The 16,030-nt window shown below is 38.3% G+C and overlaps 2 protein-coding genes across 3 annotated transcripts in view; one reads left to right on the top strand and one right to left on the bottom strand.

The window, feature by feature from the left end:
• Positions 1 to 16,030, top strand: part of LOC144635075 (tumor necrosis factor ligand superfamily member 14-like) — a 255,865-nt gene that overhangs the window by 89,746 nt on the left and 150,089 nt on the right. The gene's annotated exons all lie outside the window — the stretch shown is intronic.
• Positions 1 to 16,030, bottom strand: part of LOC144634903 (lysosomal-trafficking regulator-like) — a 73,963-nt gene that overhangs the window by 2,901 nt on the left and 55,032 nt on the right. The window contains 8 exon segments of the mRNA XM_078493946.1: positions 320 to 503; positions 7,639 to 7,733; positions 8,561 to 8,703; positions 9,375 to 9,473; positions 12,128 to 12,453; positions 13,299 to 13,596; positions 14,524 to 14,637; positions 15,351 to 15,454. Of these exon segments, the coding sequence (XP_078350072.1) occupies positions 320 to 503; positions 7,639 to 7,733; positions 8,561 to 8,703; positions 9,375 to 9,473; positions 12,128 to 12,453; positions 13,299 to 13,596; positions 14,524 to 14,637; positions 15,351 to 15,454 (1,363 nt within the window).

Below are 16,030 nucleotides of genomic sequence, written 5' to 3'. Positions count from 1 at the left end.
CATTGCCGAATATCATCTGATTCTATCAAACTCTCGTCGGCTCAGTATCAGACGTTATTTTGCGCGATTCGCAGGATAACTCTCTTTGCCGAAATTTTTCGGCCGAAAGAAACGACAGCCGGAAATACGTCTATGTTCGCAGGCTACAGGATAACACCAGTGTCAAATTTTTGCCGATTTGGCTTTACACCACTTGAAAGGAGTGGTAGCCTAATAGTTGTAATAGTATGTTTAATTCCGGTTCGGGAGGACTGGGTTGCAAACTTGGGCAAGACTCAAGAGAAACCCTTTTTCAAATGTCACGTGACTCATCGTTTACCTGATGGCGCCATTACTCAGCCCGGTGGCGATAACATTGACAGAGATTCCCTCGGGAGCGGCAGAGAATTCCAGACAGTTTATCATGTGTTCACAAGTCACGTGGCCGATAAATCTTCCATTCACTGTCCATAGCTTCATCACGCTACCCTCCTCCATGGTGCTCTCTTCAGAGGCGTAGCTCACTGAAATACAGGCACAGCAACAATTAGCTTATTGTCTCGTCACGCACGCGGGTTGAGGCATCACGCAACGCTCCGAGTTGTCACGCAGACAAGAACAAGAACGTGGTTGTCACATAAACAATATAAGAAAAAGTTTTAGTCTAGCATTATTGCAAGCTATTAACTGAATTATCTATACCTCTTTAGAATATAGCCGCTGTATACGCGCGATGGAATTCTAGCGGGCATTATTTTTTATAGAACATAGCTGAACTATAGAAGCCCGGTACCCCGGATGTGCGAATTGTTTGTCGAATTTCGCTGAACGACTTCGTCGACTTCGCCTCTATTCTCTTGTTTTGTTGTTTAAATGATGCTTTAAAGCAGCAAGTTTTTATCAGAAACGTTTTGCTTGCTTAAATGGAAGTAAGACAGTGCAAAGGAAGCGAAATATGAAGAAAGAATCGTTGAATTTTGTTGTTTTTTGAGGTCTAGAAAAGCAGCTAAATGCCCTCGCCTGATGGCTCGGGCATCCACTAGCAGCTTTTCTATACCTCAAGCGTGCATTATTTTAACAATAAAGTGTTTCTGTCGAGGAACTATCGGCTGATAGTTGCCCCGCGGAAATTTGATGTTCTAAAACAAATATTAGCCCGAGAAGCGAAGCTTCGAGGGCTAATATGCTAGTTTTAAGAACATCAAATTTCCAAGGGGCAACTATCAGACCGATAGTTCCGAGACAGAAACACTCTATTGTCTTTATTGTTCACCACTAAATTTTCTTCCGCGCGCACATGCAAAAACGAGCATCGTGGATTATTTTTACTTTTCAGGATAAAAAACTCAATTGAAAGCCGAAATTTAACAAACGAAACAAAACCAGACAAGAAACCCACTTAATGCAGTGAACTTGGTTAGGTTTTTTTGTCTGGATAAAAAACTCAATTGAAAGCCGAAATTTAACAAACGAAACAAAACCAGACAAGAAACCCACTAAATGCAGTGAACTTGGTTAGGTTTTTTTTGTCTGCAGGCAGCTTGTTTACAAAAAACAGTCACAGGTGGGCACTATCGATCCGGGCATTTTTCACGGGAGGGCACTATGGGCTGATAGTGCCCTCCGGCGGACGGGCACTATCGCGTCACGTGTTTAATTTAAACCAATCAGAATCGGAGAAAATTTAGTGGTGAACTATAATTTCTTATAGAACATGGAAAACCATCTTCTAGTAGGTAAGTAAATTTCAATTCCTTTCTTCTGTTATTAATCTGTCTCAAAACTTTATTTTCCAGCTTATTTTCGCTAAATGTTTTAAGTAGCCCAATCTTTTTTTTTTTTTTTTTTTTTTTTTTTTTATTCATTCATTTAGAAAATAACACACACAAAAAAAAAAAAACTTACAATATTACAACGCTATTTACAAAATACTATTTACAATTCACAATACAGTGGCAACGGATCAGAAATATTACAAATTAATATAAGAAGCGGTGGAAATCTTTCACTAAACAATATAAAGAAACTATATACTACACATAGGAGAAGGCGAAGAAGTTGTTAGATAGCTGGTTTATATGTACTTAAAGAAGTTGTTCTATTCTATATTTATAAATGATTTTACTTATAAATTCCGAGATTAATAATGAATCGTTCTGGAGTTTCATTTTATAAATATAATAACACATGTATAAAAGAGTGTAGTTTAGCTTTCTCTTTAATTCATCATTCGGTGTATTGGGAAGGCCAAATAAAATCTCTTCAGTATTGAGTGAAAAGGACGAGTTGTTGGTTGAATTGAACCACTGCAACACCTGCTGAATGAAAGACTTTGTGAAATGACAGTCAATTAGCGTATGGTCTCTCGAATCCGTTTCTCCGCAGTATGTACAATCTCCATCCTCCTTTATCTTAAATATGAAAAGCTCCTTTTTAGTTACAAAAAACCTATGAATGACCTTGAAATGAAATTCTCGCAACTTGTTTTCTTTAGCAGTTATGTGGACCGATTGGAATGTTTTCTTCCAGTTGATGTTTTCGGAAGTAAGTGATTTTTCCCAACGTTTCGGCCCCGTGTGGCTGTTTGTATGGATTTTATTCACTAACAGCCAATAAAAATCTTTGGCTTTGGCTTTCGTCAAGTTTAAGAAACTATTATCGTCGACCTGAAAGGACTTCATATCTTCAAAACATATACCGCTGTCTTCAGAATTAAGTAACTCTCTTGCTTTTTCGAGTAGGTGGTTTGGAATTGCACTTATGGCTTGATAAAAATGGAGAAACGATGTCTTTTTAAGATGAAATTTGGATTTAAAATCCGCAAAAGATAGAACTTTACCCTCAATGTCTAAAAGGTCCATGACCGTCTTAATTCCTTTGTTTAGCCATTCATGAAACAAAAAGGGTTTCCCTCCTATTAGTATTTCCTTATTATTAAACAGGATTGTGTCATGAATGTTATGCCAATTGTAAAGCGATTTGAGTTCTTTATAATATAATAGAATGTCCCTGTAAAAACGTGGTATTTCTTTAAAGTCCTCCATCCGATAATTACACTTCAGTAGAAATTCCAATCCGCCATATTTTCGGAAATAGTAATTCGGTACCGCTTTCCAATTTGGGTCCCCATTTTTTAACAGTCTAGGGATCCACGCGAGTCTTAAAGACTTTATCATTATCTCTATGTCAACCATTCGCAGTCCTCCATTTACGTGGTCCTGGTAGGTACTAGTTCTTTTAACCTTGTCTCTTTTATTTTTCCATAAAAATTTAAAAAGACGGCCCTGCACATTTCCTATAATCTCATTTGGTACGTCGATATTCGAAGCAGAGTAAACGAGGGACGATACACCCATTGCCTTAATAATAAGAACTCTTCCAAATAAGGTCAAATCTCGCGATCGCCAAATGTCTAAGTTTGCCTGAAGCTTTTGAATTTTTAGATTAAAATTGTGCTGATTGTTACCGTTACTATCATATGAGAAAAAGATTCCTAAAATTTTCACTGGGTTTTTAATCCAAGTCAGTCCTAATGGTTTGTCGCTCTCATTGACTAATTTTCCAAGCCACATAGCCTTTGTTTTTTTTAAATTTAGTCTAAGTCCTGAGATATCCCCGAAGGATGCTATGATATCAAGTCCCTTTTTCACTGATGTTAAATCTGCACAGAAAAGATTAGTGTCATCAGAAACTGACTCAATTTGATTTCCTTATTCAAAAGAGATATACCTAAAACCTCGCTGCTTTGACGGATCTTATTGGACATAAGTTCTGCTGTAAGGATAAACAGGTATGGAGAAAGCGGACAGCCTTGTCTAACTCCAGCAGAAGGTTTGATCCAATCTGTTGCAAAGCCATTGTTTACCACTGCACTTTCAATGTCACTATAAAAAACGGTAATCCATCTTCTAAGTCCGTCTCCAAAGTTAAACAACTTTAGGGCATGTTGTATACAGGACCAGTCCAGGGTATCAAAAGCTTTGCGAAAGTCTAGCGACAAAAGAATACCTGGGATATTACATCTCTGCGTTTGTTCCATTATATCACTAATGAGTCTTATATTTTCCCCTATATATCTGTCTTTTACAAATCCTGTTTGATCTGGATGAATAATTTTCGACAATACCGGTTCAATGCGTCTAGCAATAGCTTTGGAGGCGATTTTGTAGTCTATATTTAACAGCGTTATTGGTCTCCAATTTTGAAGGTAATTTAGGTCAGAATCATCTTTAGGAATTAAGCTTATAATTCCTCGGCGTTGTGAAATTGAAAGTTTTCCCTTTTCATACCCTGCGTTAAGGCAGTCAACTAAATCATTTCCGACAAGGTCAAAAAAAATGAATAGAATTCCGCAGTGAAACCATCTTCCCCAGGAGACTTGTCGTTTTTAAAAGAATCGAGAACTGTCTTACATTCCTCATAGGTTAAGAGGCCTTCCAAATTTTCGCGCTCTTCATTAGAGAGTTGAGGAACTGTTATATCCTCGGTAAATTGATTTAATTTTTCTCCCATTACGCCGATTTTCGAGGAATAAAGATCCTTATAAAAGTTCTCAATTTGCAAAAAATTTCTTTGTCGTCCGTTATAGTATTTCCTTCTTCGTCTTCAAGCTCAGAGATAACCTTTTTATTGTAGTTCTTTTTCTCGAGGTTAAAAAAGTATTTCGTTGGACGCTCGCCATTTTCAAGCCAGGCGCATTTTCTCTGAACTTTGCTGCCTCTCCTTTGGCTTTATAATTCCTGATTCCTTTTTAAGAGCGTCATACTGCTTCAGTTCTTGGTCGTTTTCTCTTCATCACTTGAGAATCCTATCTAACTCATCATGTCTTTAACCTCGAGTTCGCGACTCCTTTTAACTTTTGCTTTCCTTTTGGCATATGGTAAAATTTCTTTTCAGAGCTCCCAAAGATTTGCTTATTTGTGAATCTTGATATCTGCTTTTGTATATAGGAAACAGTTCGCGTATCTGCTGGATTAGTTTTGTCTTCTAGTAAAATTATTAAACTTCCAAAAACCTGGACCTCTTATTTTCTTTTTCCCATTGAAATGTCAGGCAAACCAGCTTGTGGTCTGGAGCGATAGAGCTTTGGATATCAGCTTTCTGAAAGACATTCCTAGATTTTTAGCTATTAGGAATATCTATCCTTGATTTATTTTTAACGCCTTAGATGTAGAAAATTTTTAAATTTGGGTGTTTGACTTTTTGATATCTATGAGATCAAATCCATCGTGATAAGTAGCAGTTTCGAACGCCGTAGGCTTCCACGTACACCACCTTTTTTCATTCTTTGTTAAAGGCCATACCACCTTAACGGTGATCTGATTGTCGTAGGCTTATTCCCCGATGATGGCTGACTTTTTGATTATAGGTGCGTAGATGTTGCAGAGAGAACCAAAAAATATTCTTCCCGAGTCGTCTTTGGAAACTATTTTTTTCTCGACTTATCTTAATACTCCTCTACTATGATGAGAACATGCGAAAAAATCGCCACCCCATCCTTTCCACTTCATCTTAAAGTTTCTTTGGTCCTTTTTGATCTTTGGTACTTCTCTCTTTCCACTCTCCTCGACGTTATGAGTTTTATATTTTCTTTACATTCTTTTACGATGGCCACGTTGACACTGAATAATTAAACTGATAAACTTGAATAATAATAAAGAGATCTTATAAGCTAGTAAAAGAAAAAAAAAAAAAAAAAAAAAACTAAAGAAAAAATAATCAATATGGAACTGCCCCTTCCTAATCTATAAACCTATTCCCAACTTCTTCTATGGCCTAGAATATTATGAAAAAGCGACTAAATGATTGCCGGAATACATTGTCAGTTAAGCTTTTTATGCAGATTAGTCAACATAATAGTACTAAGTTCATCTAATCTTCTTGAAATTCTTACGGGTCTTCCTTCAGGGGAAGTCTTGATAAATACTTTCCCGTCATCGACCATACGCTGGAGACGAGACCGTCCTTTTTCATTTCGTTAGCTTTACCAAAGAGATAGCGTCTAAAGTTTGTTAAGTTCTCATTTATAAATATTCGATCTGTGTTAATGGCCGACGCAAAACTTGGATATAAATCGGCCAACTTAATATCTTTTAACTTGGTACGTTGCTTATATAACTTGCTTTTTGCCTTATGGCTAAAAACTTTGCTATAATCGTATTTCTAGCTCCCCGGCGCTTTAATTTGTGAGAATTTCAATATCATTAGGTGTTAGGTCAACTTCTAAACGTTAGCTACTTTCAAAACTACCTCTTCTTCGACGTATAAAGGTTTCTGGGACTCCTGATCTCCAGCGAGTTTTTCCTGGTGTACTGTTCCAAGTCATCTAAGGAGGTCCACAGGTTATCTGTTTCTTCTTGTTGTTTTTCCAACTTCACTTCGTGCGAAGAGTTCGCTCTTGAGTGATTCGTTTTCCGACTTTAATTTGTCGACTGACTCTTTTAATTTGTTGAATTCGCGGCCTTGAGCATCAAATGAAGTTTTTAACGCAGATATTTCGTCTTTAAGGCTTTTATTGTCCTTATGAATCGCATTCACCGACCCCTGCAAATCCAATAGCATCGCCTTCAAGTCTGACAGTGTTGGCTCCGCTTCTGCTTCTTTGGAGGTCTTGTCATCCATATTAAAAGGACGTTTCGCTTCGTTTACCTCATCATCAGTGGAGCCTCGTGCGCCTCGTTTGTTCTTCTTAGAGTTCTCCGGCATAAGGTGACATTAAAGCACAGATTTCGAGCGAAGTTTTGGCCAAAGAAAGAGGGAATGGCTCCCGCTCAAAAACACAACCGTCCTCGTGGACGTCACGCATGCTCTCCCTTAAGTAGCCCAATCTAATTAGCCAATGGTGGTTATTTCGCGCAGCCATGTATTTTAATTTTTTTCTTCTTTTTCTTGTAAATTTAATTTAATTTAGCGATACAAATAAAGTTGTTGTTGTTGTTGTTGTTGTTGTTGTTGTTGTTGTTGTTGTTGTTGTTGTTGTAGAGGGCTGTCACTAGATCGTTAATAAAGAGGCAATTTCACTGTAGTAAGCCGGTAGAAAACATAAAACTGAATGAAAATAGTCTATAATTATCGTTGCGATTGTTAGACACTTAAGGATCTTTGAAAGTAATAGAAAAACCTTCAGGATTCCCTGCAGGTCACGAGATTCTAGTTAAAAAAGGGCGACGCAATCATGTCAGGCAGATAAATGAAAAACAACAAAAACAAAACAAAACCAAAAAAACACTCGTGCAAGTATTAAAGGGACTGCGTCACAGATTTTAGCTAAATTTAGACATGGGAAAATGACCATCAAATTCAGTTAAACATAAAAATAACCTCTTAAAACAGTGAAGGAACATTTCAATAGCACAGCAAATACAAAAGAAGGTACGGATGGCCAAAAGTGACGAAGATTGTAACGGATTGCCGTATGAGTTTTTAAAATATATTGTTGGGCTGAACAGTTTTCAAAGTTAATCTCGTTTGCTTTTAACTTTAACTTACAACGCCCGTAAGACAAATTTGATTTAATTGAAGTAATGGATTTGGTCATTTAGATCCATAGAAGGAATTCTTTTGCAAACTTTAGGATTCATAGTGAGTATTTGGCAATACTATTAAAATAAACTTCACTCAGCCGTAACACAGGGTTTTAAGCAAAGTACCAATACTAACTTGTATGTGAGACAGTCACTATATCGCCTGTAGTTCTGCTGATGGCAACCGCTGCTACCGTGTTAAAATGTTCCAAATACTTCACATAACTTAACCTGAAAAGAAAAACACGATCTTCCTTAAATGTTTCAAACACAAAGTGTATTTGATTTACAAAATATAAACAAAAAGAAAGTTAGTAATTTTAAAGAAAATGATTTGTAAATGTTATTTCACGGGTTCTTTTTTCGGAACCACATTCAATTGTTTGCATGTTTTAATACGATATACTTTTTTTTAAATTCAGATATCTTTAATTTAATAATATTGATGTTCAATTTAACTAACATCCTGCGTGCTAGATATTCATTTAATATAAATAGACATTCAAAGCTAAGTATATATTCAGTCCATAAAGCGGTTTTCACTTGATTGTCGAAAGTAATTCGCGTTTGTTTTGGTTTTGCATTATTACGCTTAGTGATTGGTCTAAAAATCTCGCACCACTTTCGTAGCCAATTAGAACTAAAACCAAAACCAATCGTGCCTCGCTCACACACGTTTTCCCGCACTTCGTGCCAGCTACGTATGTTTGCTTCGAGTTTTGATTGGTTCACTGGATTGTCTGTGTACTTTGTGATTGGCCAGAGTAATAACTTTGCTTTTGGTTTTACGACACTCAATTGAAAATTGCTCTATTAGCGTGACGAATATCTAAATAAAATACACTTACATTACCGTAACATCCAATGAACAGCAAAAAAAAAAAAAAAAAACAACAACAAAAAACACTATTTTATAACAATGGTTTCATTTCCTTTAAAATCTAAACTAAATCAACAAAAAACACGCGAAATTCAATCCGTAAAAATGATTTTAAAATATTGAACAAGCGAGAGCCGCCTTGTTTGCGCGAGGTATAACAACAAAAACCTTAGCTTACCTGTTTAAATCCCAAATGATGGCTGTCTTATCGCAGCTGCCGCTGACCACAATACTGAATGCCTGACACAACTGTATACAGGTGATGGAGTCTTTGTGTCCGTGAAGACGAACTCTCGAACCCAGTACTTCTATGCCGGGTTCCTGGAAGAGAAGAGATATGGGATGAGCACAGTATGTGTTAATGTGTCATGCGTCATACGCGATGTACAATGTGCGATGTACATGTGCGATGTACAATGCACCTATTATTTGATATGTTGCGTAATATGTGATATGTTGTGTGATGTGTGATAATAATAATAATAATAATAATAATAGGTAATACGTGTTATACGATGTGTGATGTGTGATGAATGATGTGATTTGTGACATAATATGTGAAATGTGATAAGTGGCAGGCGATGTGTGAAAGATGATGCGTAATGAACCTGACGTGTGATGCCTGATGCGAGTATGACGTGTGATGTGAAACGGACGATGTGTGTGTAATACACGTGACTTAGGGAAGGATGAAAGCCAGGGGCGACAGAAACAAGGTCTGGGACCGAGTAGCAACTTGCGACGCGAGCAATTCACGATCTAGTCAGCGGATTTGGACGATGATAAAGCAGGAAATATTTTTGTGCGAAATGGAAGCTACAGCAACCACGAATACGATGCCGTGGATTCAGGGGTCACAACCATTTTCACTACAAATGTAATGCACCGGTTTTATCTCAAAATTTCGCAATCGTCGTGTAATATAAAATTAGCGTTGCGTGACTAACGGAGAGAAAAGGTGCGTGACGAGTTAAATAATTACGGTGACTTACCGCTGTTGGATCATACTTGACAGGAAGCACCGATAATGTGCCAGTTGAGGTACCAATGAACAACGACTTACATCCATCAGTCACAGCACAACATGTTATCTAGAAGGCAACAGAATCTGAATGATTACACAACATGAAGGATTTAGGAAGAACGTTTCTAGTCGCGCTTTCACAACTATTCCACAAGGGAGATGTCTACGATTTGACTCGTAACATTTATGACGAGGCACTGCAGAGTTGTGTGTAGTGAATCTGCCTTTGTAAACTCTCTAGCTGTTTCAGGTAGCTAGGCCCCCTCTCTATCTCTATAAATATAAACTTTTGTTCACATAAAATTTCTATGCGACCAAAGGGGATATAAATACACCTTATTCGATGGTAGGGGCGAGGAAAAATACGAGCAATGAGCAAAATGTCCGCTCGTATTATCTGTTAAACCGTCGAATAAGGGATTTATTATTCCACTAATTTTTCCACTTTGTTTGGGCCAGTATTCCGTAAGTTTAACCGCCCGTATTTTTGCCCTGTTCTACTGTGTAATAACGCGGCATATTTTGCGCGTTCTTTTGCCCTAATATGGTAAAATGGCGCAATAGTGGAATAATGAAGTATGTTATTGTTGTTGTTGTTGTTAAAAGTGTTTCTAAGTGGTTGACGCTTTTTGGTGAAAACTTGGAAAACCACACCTCACACAGGGAGTAAATGAATGCTCATGTACGCCCCACAATGTATAACAGTTTATTCAGTTACATGTACTAGTTTTACATCGAAAACGAGCCCTGGTCGAGGTCACTGCGTCTTGTTGTTAGACAACTGTTCTAACTCTCAGAAAGCCAATTTCTCTGCCCAGGAGTATAAATAGCTAACGGTAAATACATGGGCAACAGTTTATCATTAAGAGAATGGTATAATGAATGGTATGAAAATGGTATGAAAATACGGTAAGCACTCGATCAGATATCTAGGACCCAAATTGTGGTCAAAATTACCAAAGAGCATAAGAGAGGCCACATCTCTCAGCATTTTTAAGACGAACATCAGAAATCTTAACAATCTTGATGCATTATTAGATGATGGGTGCAGAGGCTGTCCGCTCTGCTCCTCCTAAAGAATTGTTAATTATGTATTATTGTATTATATTATCCACTGTACACAGTCTCATAACATATTTTAACTTAGATTTAAATTTTATTATTGTAAATAGCCATAGTTTTTTTAGCATTTTCTTTTATTTTAACCCTTTTTTCGACGTTTTTGCTTGTTTACAAGCTAAAAACGTAGAATAGGGGTTATGTGGACAAAATTTGGAAACTGTTTTAATTTCTCAAGGGATTACTTTCCGCTGTGGGTGATCACTTGCGATCTCGTGAAAAAAAACGTGACTTGTCACATTTACAAACGTTATATAACAATTTTAAAAGTGACATGTCACCTTTCTTATCTCAACGCACGTGTGTCTGAAAGGCGATCTATAAAAAGCGTCGCACTAACAATGGATTGCGTAACTAAAACACGAATAAATAATCACTAGCACTTACATCGTTTAAAAATTACAAACATCAAAAATAAACCATACCAAAAAACTCGCTCTTTTCAAAGATATTATTGAAGTTAAAACAAATGCAAGAGATGGGGGCTTCTTTTAGCTTAGGAGCGGTTAAAAATTAGGCCAAATTTGGTCGCTACATGCAAGCGCAACTCTATTTCGTCATCAGCCTAGGTCGTTAGGGACGTGACCTCGCGTTGACAGGGAATGACAGCAATGTTGCATGAATCGGCTTTACAACATGCGATCGTATCTACGCAGTTCGAGTGGAATTTCAGTCAAAGACAGCAAAATTCTTTCGTATTTCATCTTCAAATATAATTCGAAAGCATTCACTGTATATATGGCTTTTGTTTAATCCTGGGTCTTGATGTATCCGACCCTCGCAGAGCCTAGACAAAACGCAGCTTGAGTGTAACGATTTGTTTACGCCCAATTATATGCACAATGTTTTCTCCGACAGTAGTCGGAAATATCCGTATTTTTTTTCGTGCTTTTTCGTGGAGCAATCGTAACGATACGGCCTTGAACACATTGAACAGCGGTCTACCCGGCTATAACAATTCAAATATGGCGTCGCAAAAACAAAGCGTCGAACGCATATTTTGCTGTTTCATTTGCTAATTTCGCTGCCGTAATCGACTGCCTCGAAAGGTCCTTGCAATTTTAAAGTATAGAATTGTCAGATCTCGGTGAAATTTGCACTGTTTATTTGTGTTATGTTAAGGAATATGTGTATAAATACCCGGCGCGTACGAGCCATTTTTGACAAAATTATATGGCTGCATTTCCTCCGCGAAGATAGGAAATTGTAAAACTAAACTACAAAGAAACTGTAATGATAAGTTCGAAGAACAATGCACAGGATAAACCTTCGACTCATACTTCATGCAAAAACGTCGACATCTAGAAGAGACTTTGATTTGTTATGTCCCCGTATTAGTGGGGGAGTTTTCCCCAGCTAGGTGGTTTATGGCATTTTTAATAAAGTTTTTATCTATCCATCTATCTATTTATTTTCGTGCGACCCTCTGTAAGTCTTACTAAATCACTTATCACTTACAAAAACTTATTTATTAAATCGCACAGTATCGCTGAGTTACCTGGCTTCACCGATCCTAAGGACTAAAATGGACTTGATATAAATTACCTTTATATTGTTCGTTAAAAAAAAGCAACGACATAACCTTTTTTCAAGTTCATTTACCTTATCTGGTGTACGGTGTTCCATGACGCAGATCGGGGCACTTTCCGGCGAGGTACACACTCGAATACCTCCATCCATGTACCCCCAGCTTAACACCGCTGACCAGAACAATCGTTCCTCACTTTCCCCAGGCCTTGCCTGGTACACGGTCAGTAGTGTAGAGTTGTGGCCCAGAACAAAAACATTGTCATTCTTGAGGCAGACTAGAGATTGCACTGATGTGTTTAGCGTTTGTGTGAAGCCCACTGCGGGGGCACCCAGAGCTGGGGAACCCACGTACTGTCCCCATTTAAGGCCCTCGACAGTGTTAATCGGCGATGAAATTTCTGTAAAGAAACCAGTGCGAAAGAAAAACATAAATAAAATATTAAATACTTTATACTAAATATACTCAGACACTTAAATTAAGTTCATTTATTCATTCATTGATTCATTTCACTTTGTTCAAGTGAAATGGAAGCATTTCTTTTATGCAGAGGGAGCCGCCAGCAACCAAGTTTATTCAAAATTAAACGAATTGTCGTACATTTCAATTTAAAATTGAAAATGCTGTCAAAAAGATTCATTTACAAAGGTAAGAACTGAAACTATTGATTAGACAAAGCAATTAAAACAATACTTGAAAAGGAAAGGAAAAAATACCCTCGATATTTACAAGGTATGGCTTATAAAGATTGTTGAGAGTGTTGGGTCAAACCATCCTTATTTACTATGGCTGGGTGGGTGAGGTAAGATATAATCTTGCCCCGAACACCAATTTTTTTTTCTTCTTCAGCACCAAGTAGGCGGACTCTGGCCAAGTCCCACTTCCTGAGCAAGTGCAGAAAGCTCAGGTAATGTTAAGCAGGGGACGTTTAAAACACACAATAATCGTAAAGAGTAGGCCTCGAGTTTCCCGGTGTTATAGTCTTTATAGCCCCTATAACTCTAGCTCGAAGATATTAGCTATGTTACAAGCTACTTTGCAATCCGGGGAGAAATAAGGTATTCACTTCACGTCAGCCAATTAACTTTGAGCATAAACGACCAAGAAAATGGACTGATAACGGTAGCAAGAGGCGCCTTCACGAGATAACGTTCTCACTGTCATAATTTATGTAAAGAGCCACAAGGCAATTGTAATGTGCGAGCCTTCTTTACCCGTGAAATATTACATGAAGTACAAGCGTACCGGTTAGCGTGTCCGCTGTGCTGCCAACAATTGTCCCAGTGTCAGATGACAGTGATGTTGTGAGCCGGCTAATGAGAGGTCCACCATACGGATCAGTGTCCAAGAACTTGCGAGTGTTAAGACTGACCATGGATCCCCCTTCCCCGGGTGGGATGGGTTGCGGCTTGCGCTGTGGCCGCGGGCTGTGAGGAAATGTAAACAGTTGCTGTGGGGTCTGACCGTACGTCTCTATCATGGTCTTTAACGCCTTTTGTCGGACAGGATCTGTGATAGAGTTCACATCCACGCCATAATACGTCTGAAACGATAACAAGAGGCGGTTAAATATTTTTGCTAAAAAATATTTTCCCTGGAAATAGGCTTTTTATGCCGCTCTTTCTCTGATTGCGTATTGATTAATTTGGAGAGGGCCTGGGATCGACAGAATTGTTATTGTTATAAGCACAATGCAGTAGACCCACTATAAGGGTAAAGGTAAAAAGTTAAAGCATAGATCACGTGACTTATAAAGCCATGTGCTTGTCATTGCGTCCCTGTTTGTCTGCGGTACAAGACGTGTTTTCGGACTCCCTCCTCATTCCCAGGTCCTATACATGGTCTTCCTTTCAATTGCAAGTATAATTAGGTGTTTGCGATTGTAGAGCCCACACCTTTACTGGGCCAAACTACTTATGAAAGATTGTTAAGGAAATTGAATGTTTAAATAAAAGCGGCTATGGGCCTTTGCCCATAGCCATATTAGTCCAATCATTTGATGTATTTTATTGAAGCCCAGTAAACAGAGCTCAGGCAAGGCAGCACTTGGGATGTTCTTTTGGGGTAACGGGAAAAGGGCATAAAAAGAATTACAATGCGTTGCGTCACGTTACAATTTCGTTCAACTACAAATCAAAGCAGTGCGCCGTTTTTTAATTCACTGCATTATATCAAGGGAAGATGCAAGACTGCAATGAAAAACAGTGAAAACAACCTCTCTCAAGGATTTATCACGCCATCTTAAAAAGAGTGAAAAATAAATTTGTAAAACCCTTGTTGTCAGTTTTCAACTTTGAACCGAAAACGAAACATGCTTTCCTGGTGCGATATAGAGTAACTTTAAGCTCATTCTAAGAGTTAACCGAGTCAACGCATATTTGCTCAGAACTAGAAGTAATCTCTCGACGACCGAAATGTCAAGCTTCTAAAACCGTGCCTGAATTCGTTGTAAATCATTAGTCCAACTCACCGCTGGATGAAACACGTTAATGGCGTCCACAGCCTCGCGTCCTCTCTGTTTGTAGCCAAACACGAGGTCGATCCATTGGTTAAGGTACTGCGACACGTAATCTGATTCCAAGGCCTGACGAACAATACACAGCAGCTGTTTAGGCTTAAATAAAACTTATTACCTATTTTCTTGTTTTCTCGTAATTAAACCACTGTTAAGCTTTACGTACGACAGGTGATGACAATTAAAAATATATCATCAGCTTAGGTTAAGTAAAGGTGATGTATGTATATTCTTTGAACCACGAAACTTTCTCAGCTAAACCGTGTTCCAGATAAGAGAAGGGTCTCAGGTGACAACAAATTAACAGACAACTTCTGATGTTGTGGTGAGGCGCGTATCTATTGACCCGTTAGTATTCTTTTAAACAACAACAACAACAACAACAACAACAAGAACATAACTTATCTGAAACCCCGCTAACATCACAGACACAAGGAAATGAATAAAAACTCGTATTTTAGTTATAGAACTCTTTTACATACATACATTCACTAAGTAATACAACGGCTCAAGACTAACAGCTATCCTTTACTAACAGCTTTGCCCTTTCCGCCTCTAATGCACTAGGCTCGATTTTGCCGCTTTCTCCAGTCCCGCTTCGTTACCTTTCCCGAACAGCGACTAGTAATCGAGCCTAGTAATCCGTCGTGCAAGAAGAGAATTTTCAAAATCAGATGAAAGAAGCCAGAAAAGAACAGATACTATTCTTTGGCCAGGAGCAATTATTTCCTGATTGGTCTTTGTTGTGGAGAATTTTCAGATTGATCACAAAGGGTGCTTACCTGTCTGTGTATTAACATAAACAATCTAGTGCTGCCTTTCGCCCACTGGGGAACCTCCACGTCCATAACACGCTGACCATTCTGACGAACACCAAAATCGAACCCTGCAAAAATGAAGGATGTAAAAACTCAGTCGGGCGGTGAGATTCTGGTTACGATGCTAGCGCTACTACCGTTACGGCAACCTATTTTAATAACGCAAACCTTCTGTACCAACACACGGAATGGTCGCAAGACCTCACGACACCAAAAACGTCTGGTACCGTGAATGCTGGATTTCCACTGACGCGTAATTTTTTACGTGCGTTTACGTGCGTGAAAACATTTCGAGACGATGTATGAACGACTTGCATAAACGTGTACACAAGTTGTTCATACATTGTCTCTAAATTTTTTTCACGCACGTAAAAAATTACGCGTCAGTGGAAATCCATCTGAAGCGTCCAAAACGGAGTTCATAAAGGTTGGAAAACTTCATAGAATTGATAAATAAAATAAATGGGAATTTACAGTGGCATTTTCCACACAGTGGCTCTTCCGATCCCACTGATTTCAGATCGAATTGGCAGGTAGTAGTGTTTGTTTTTGTGGAGGGAGGAATACCGGAGAACCCGAAAAAAACCCTCGGAGCAAGGACGAGAATCAACAACAAAATCAACCCTCATATGACACCGCGTTCG

The sequence above is a fragment of the Oculina patagonica genome, chromosome 13 (assembly GCF_052425735.1).
Source record: "Oculina patagonica isolate OP01 chromosome 13, crgOcupat, whole genome shotgun sequence".
Classification (NCBI taxonomy): domain Eukaryota; kingdom Metazoa; phylum Cnidaria; class Anthozoa; order Scleractinia; family Oculinidae; genus Oculina; species Oculina patagonica.
This window is presented reverse-complemented; position numbering and strand designations above follow the sequence as displayed.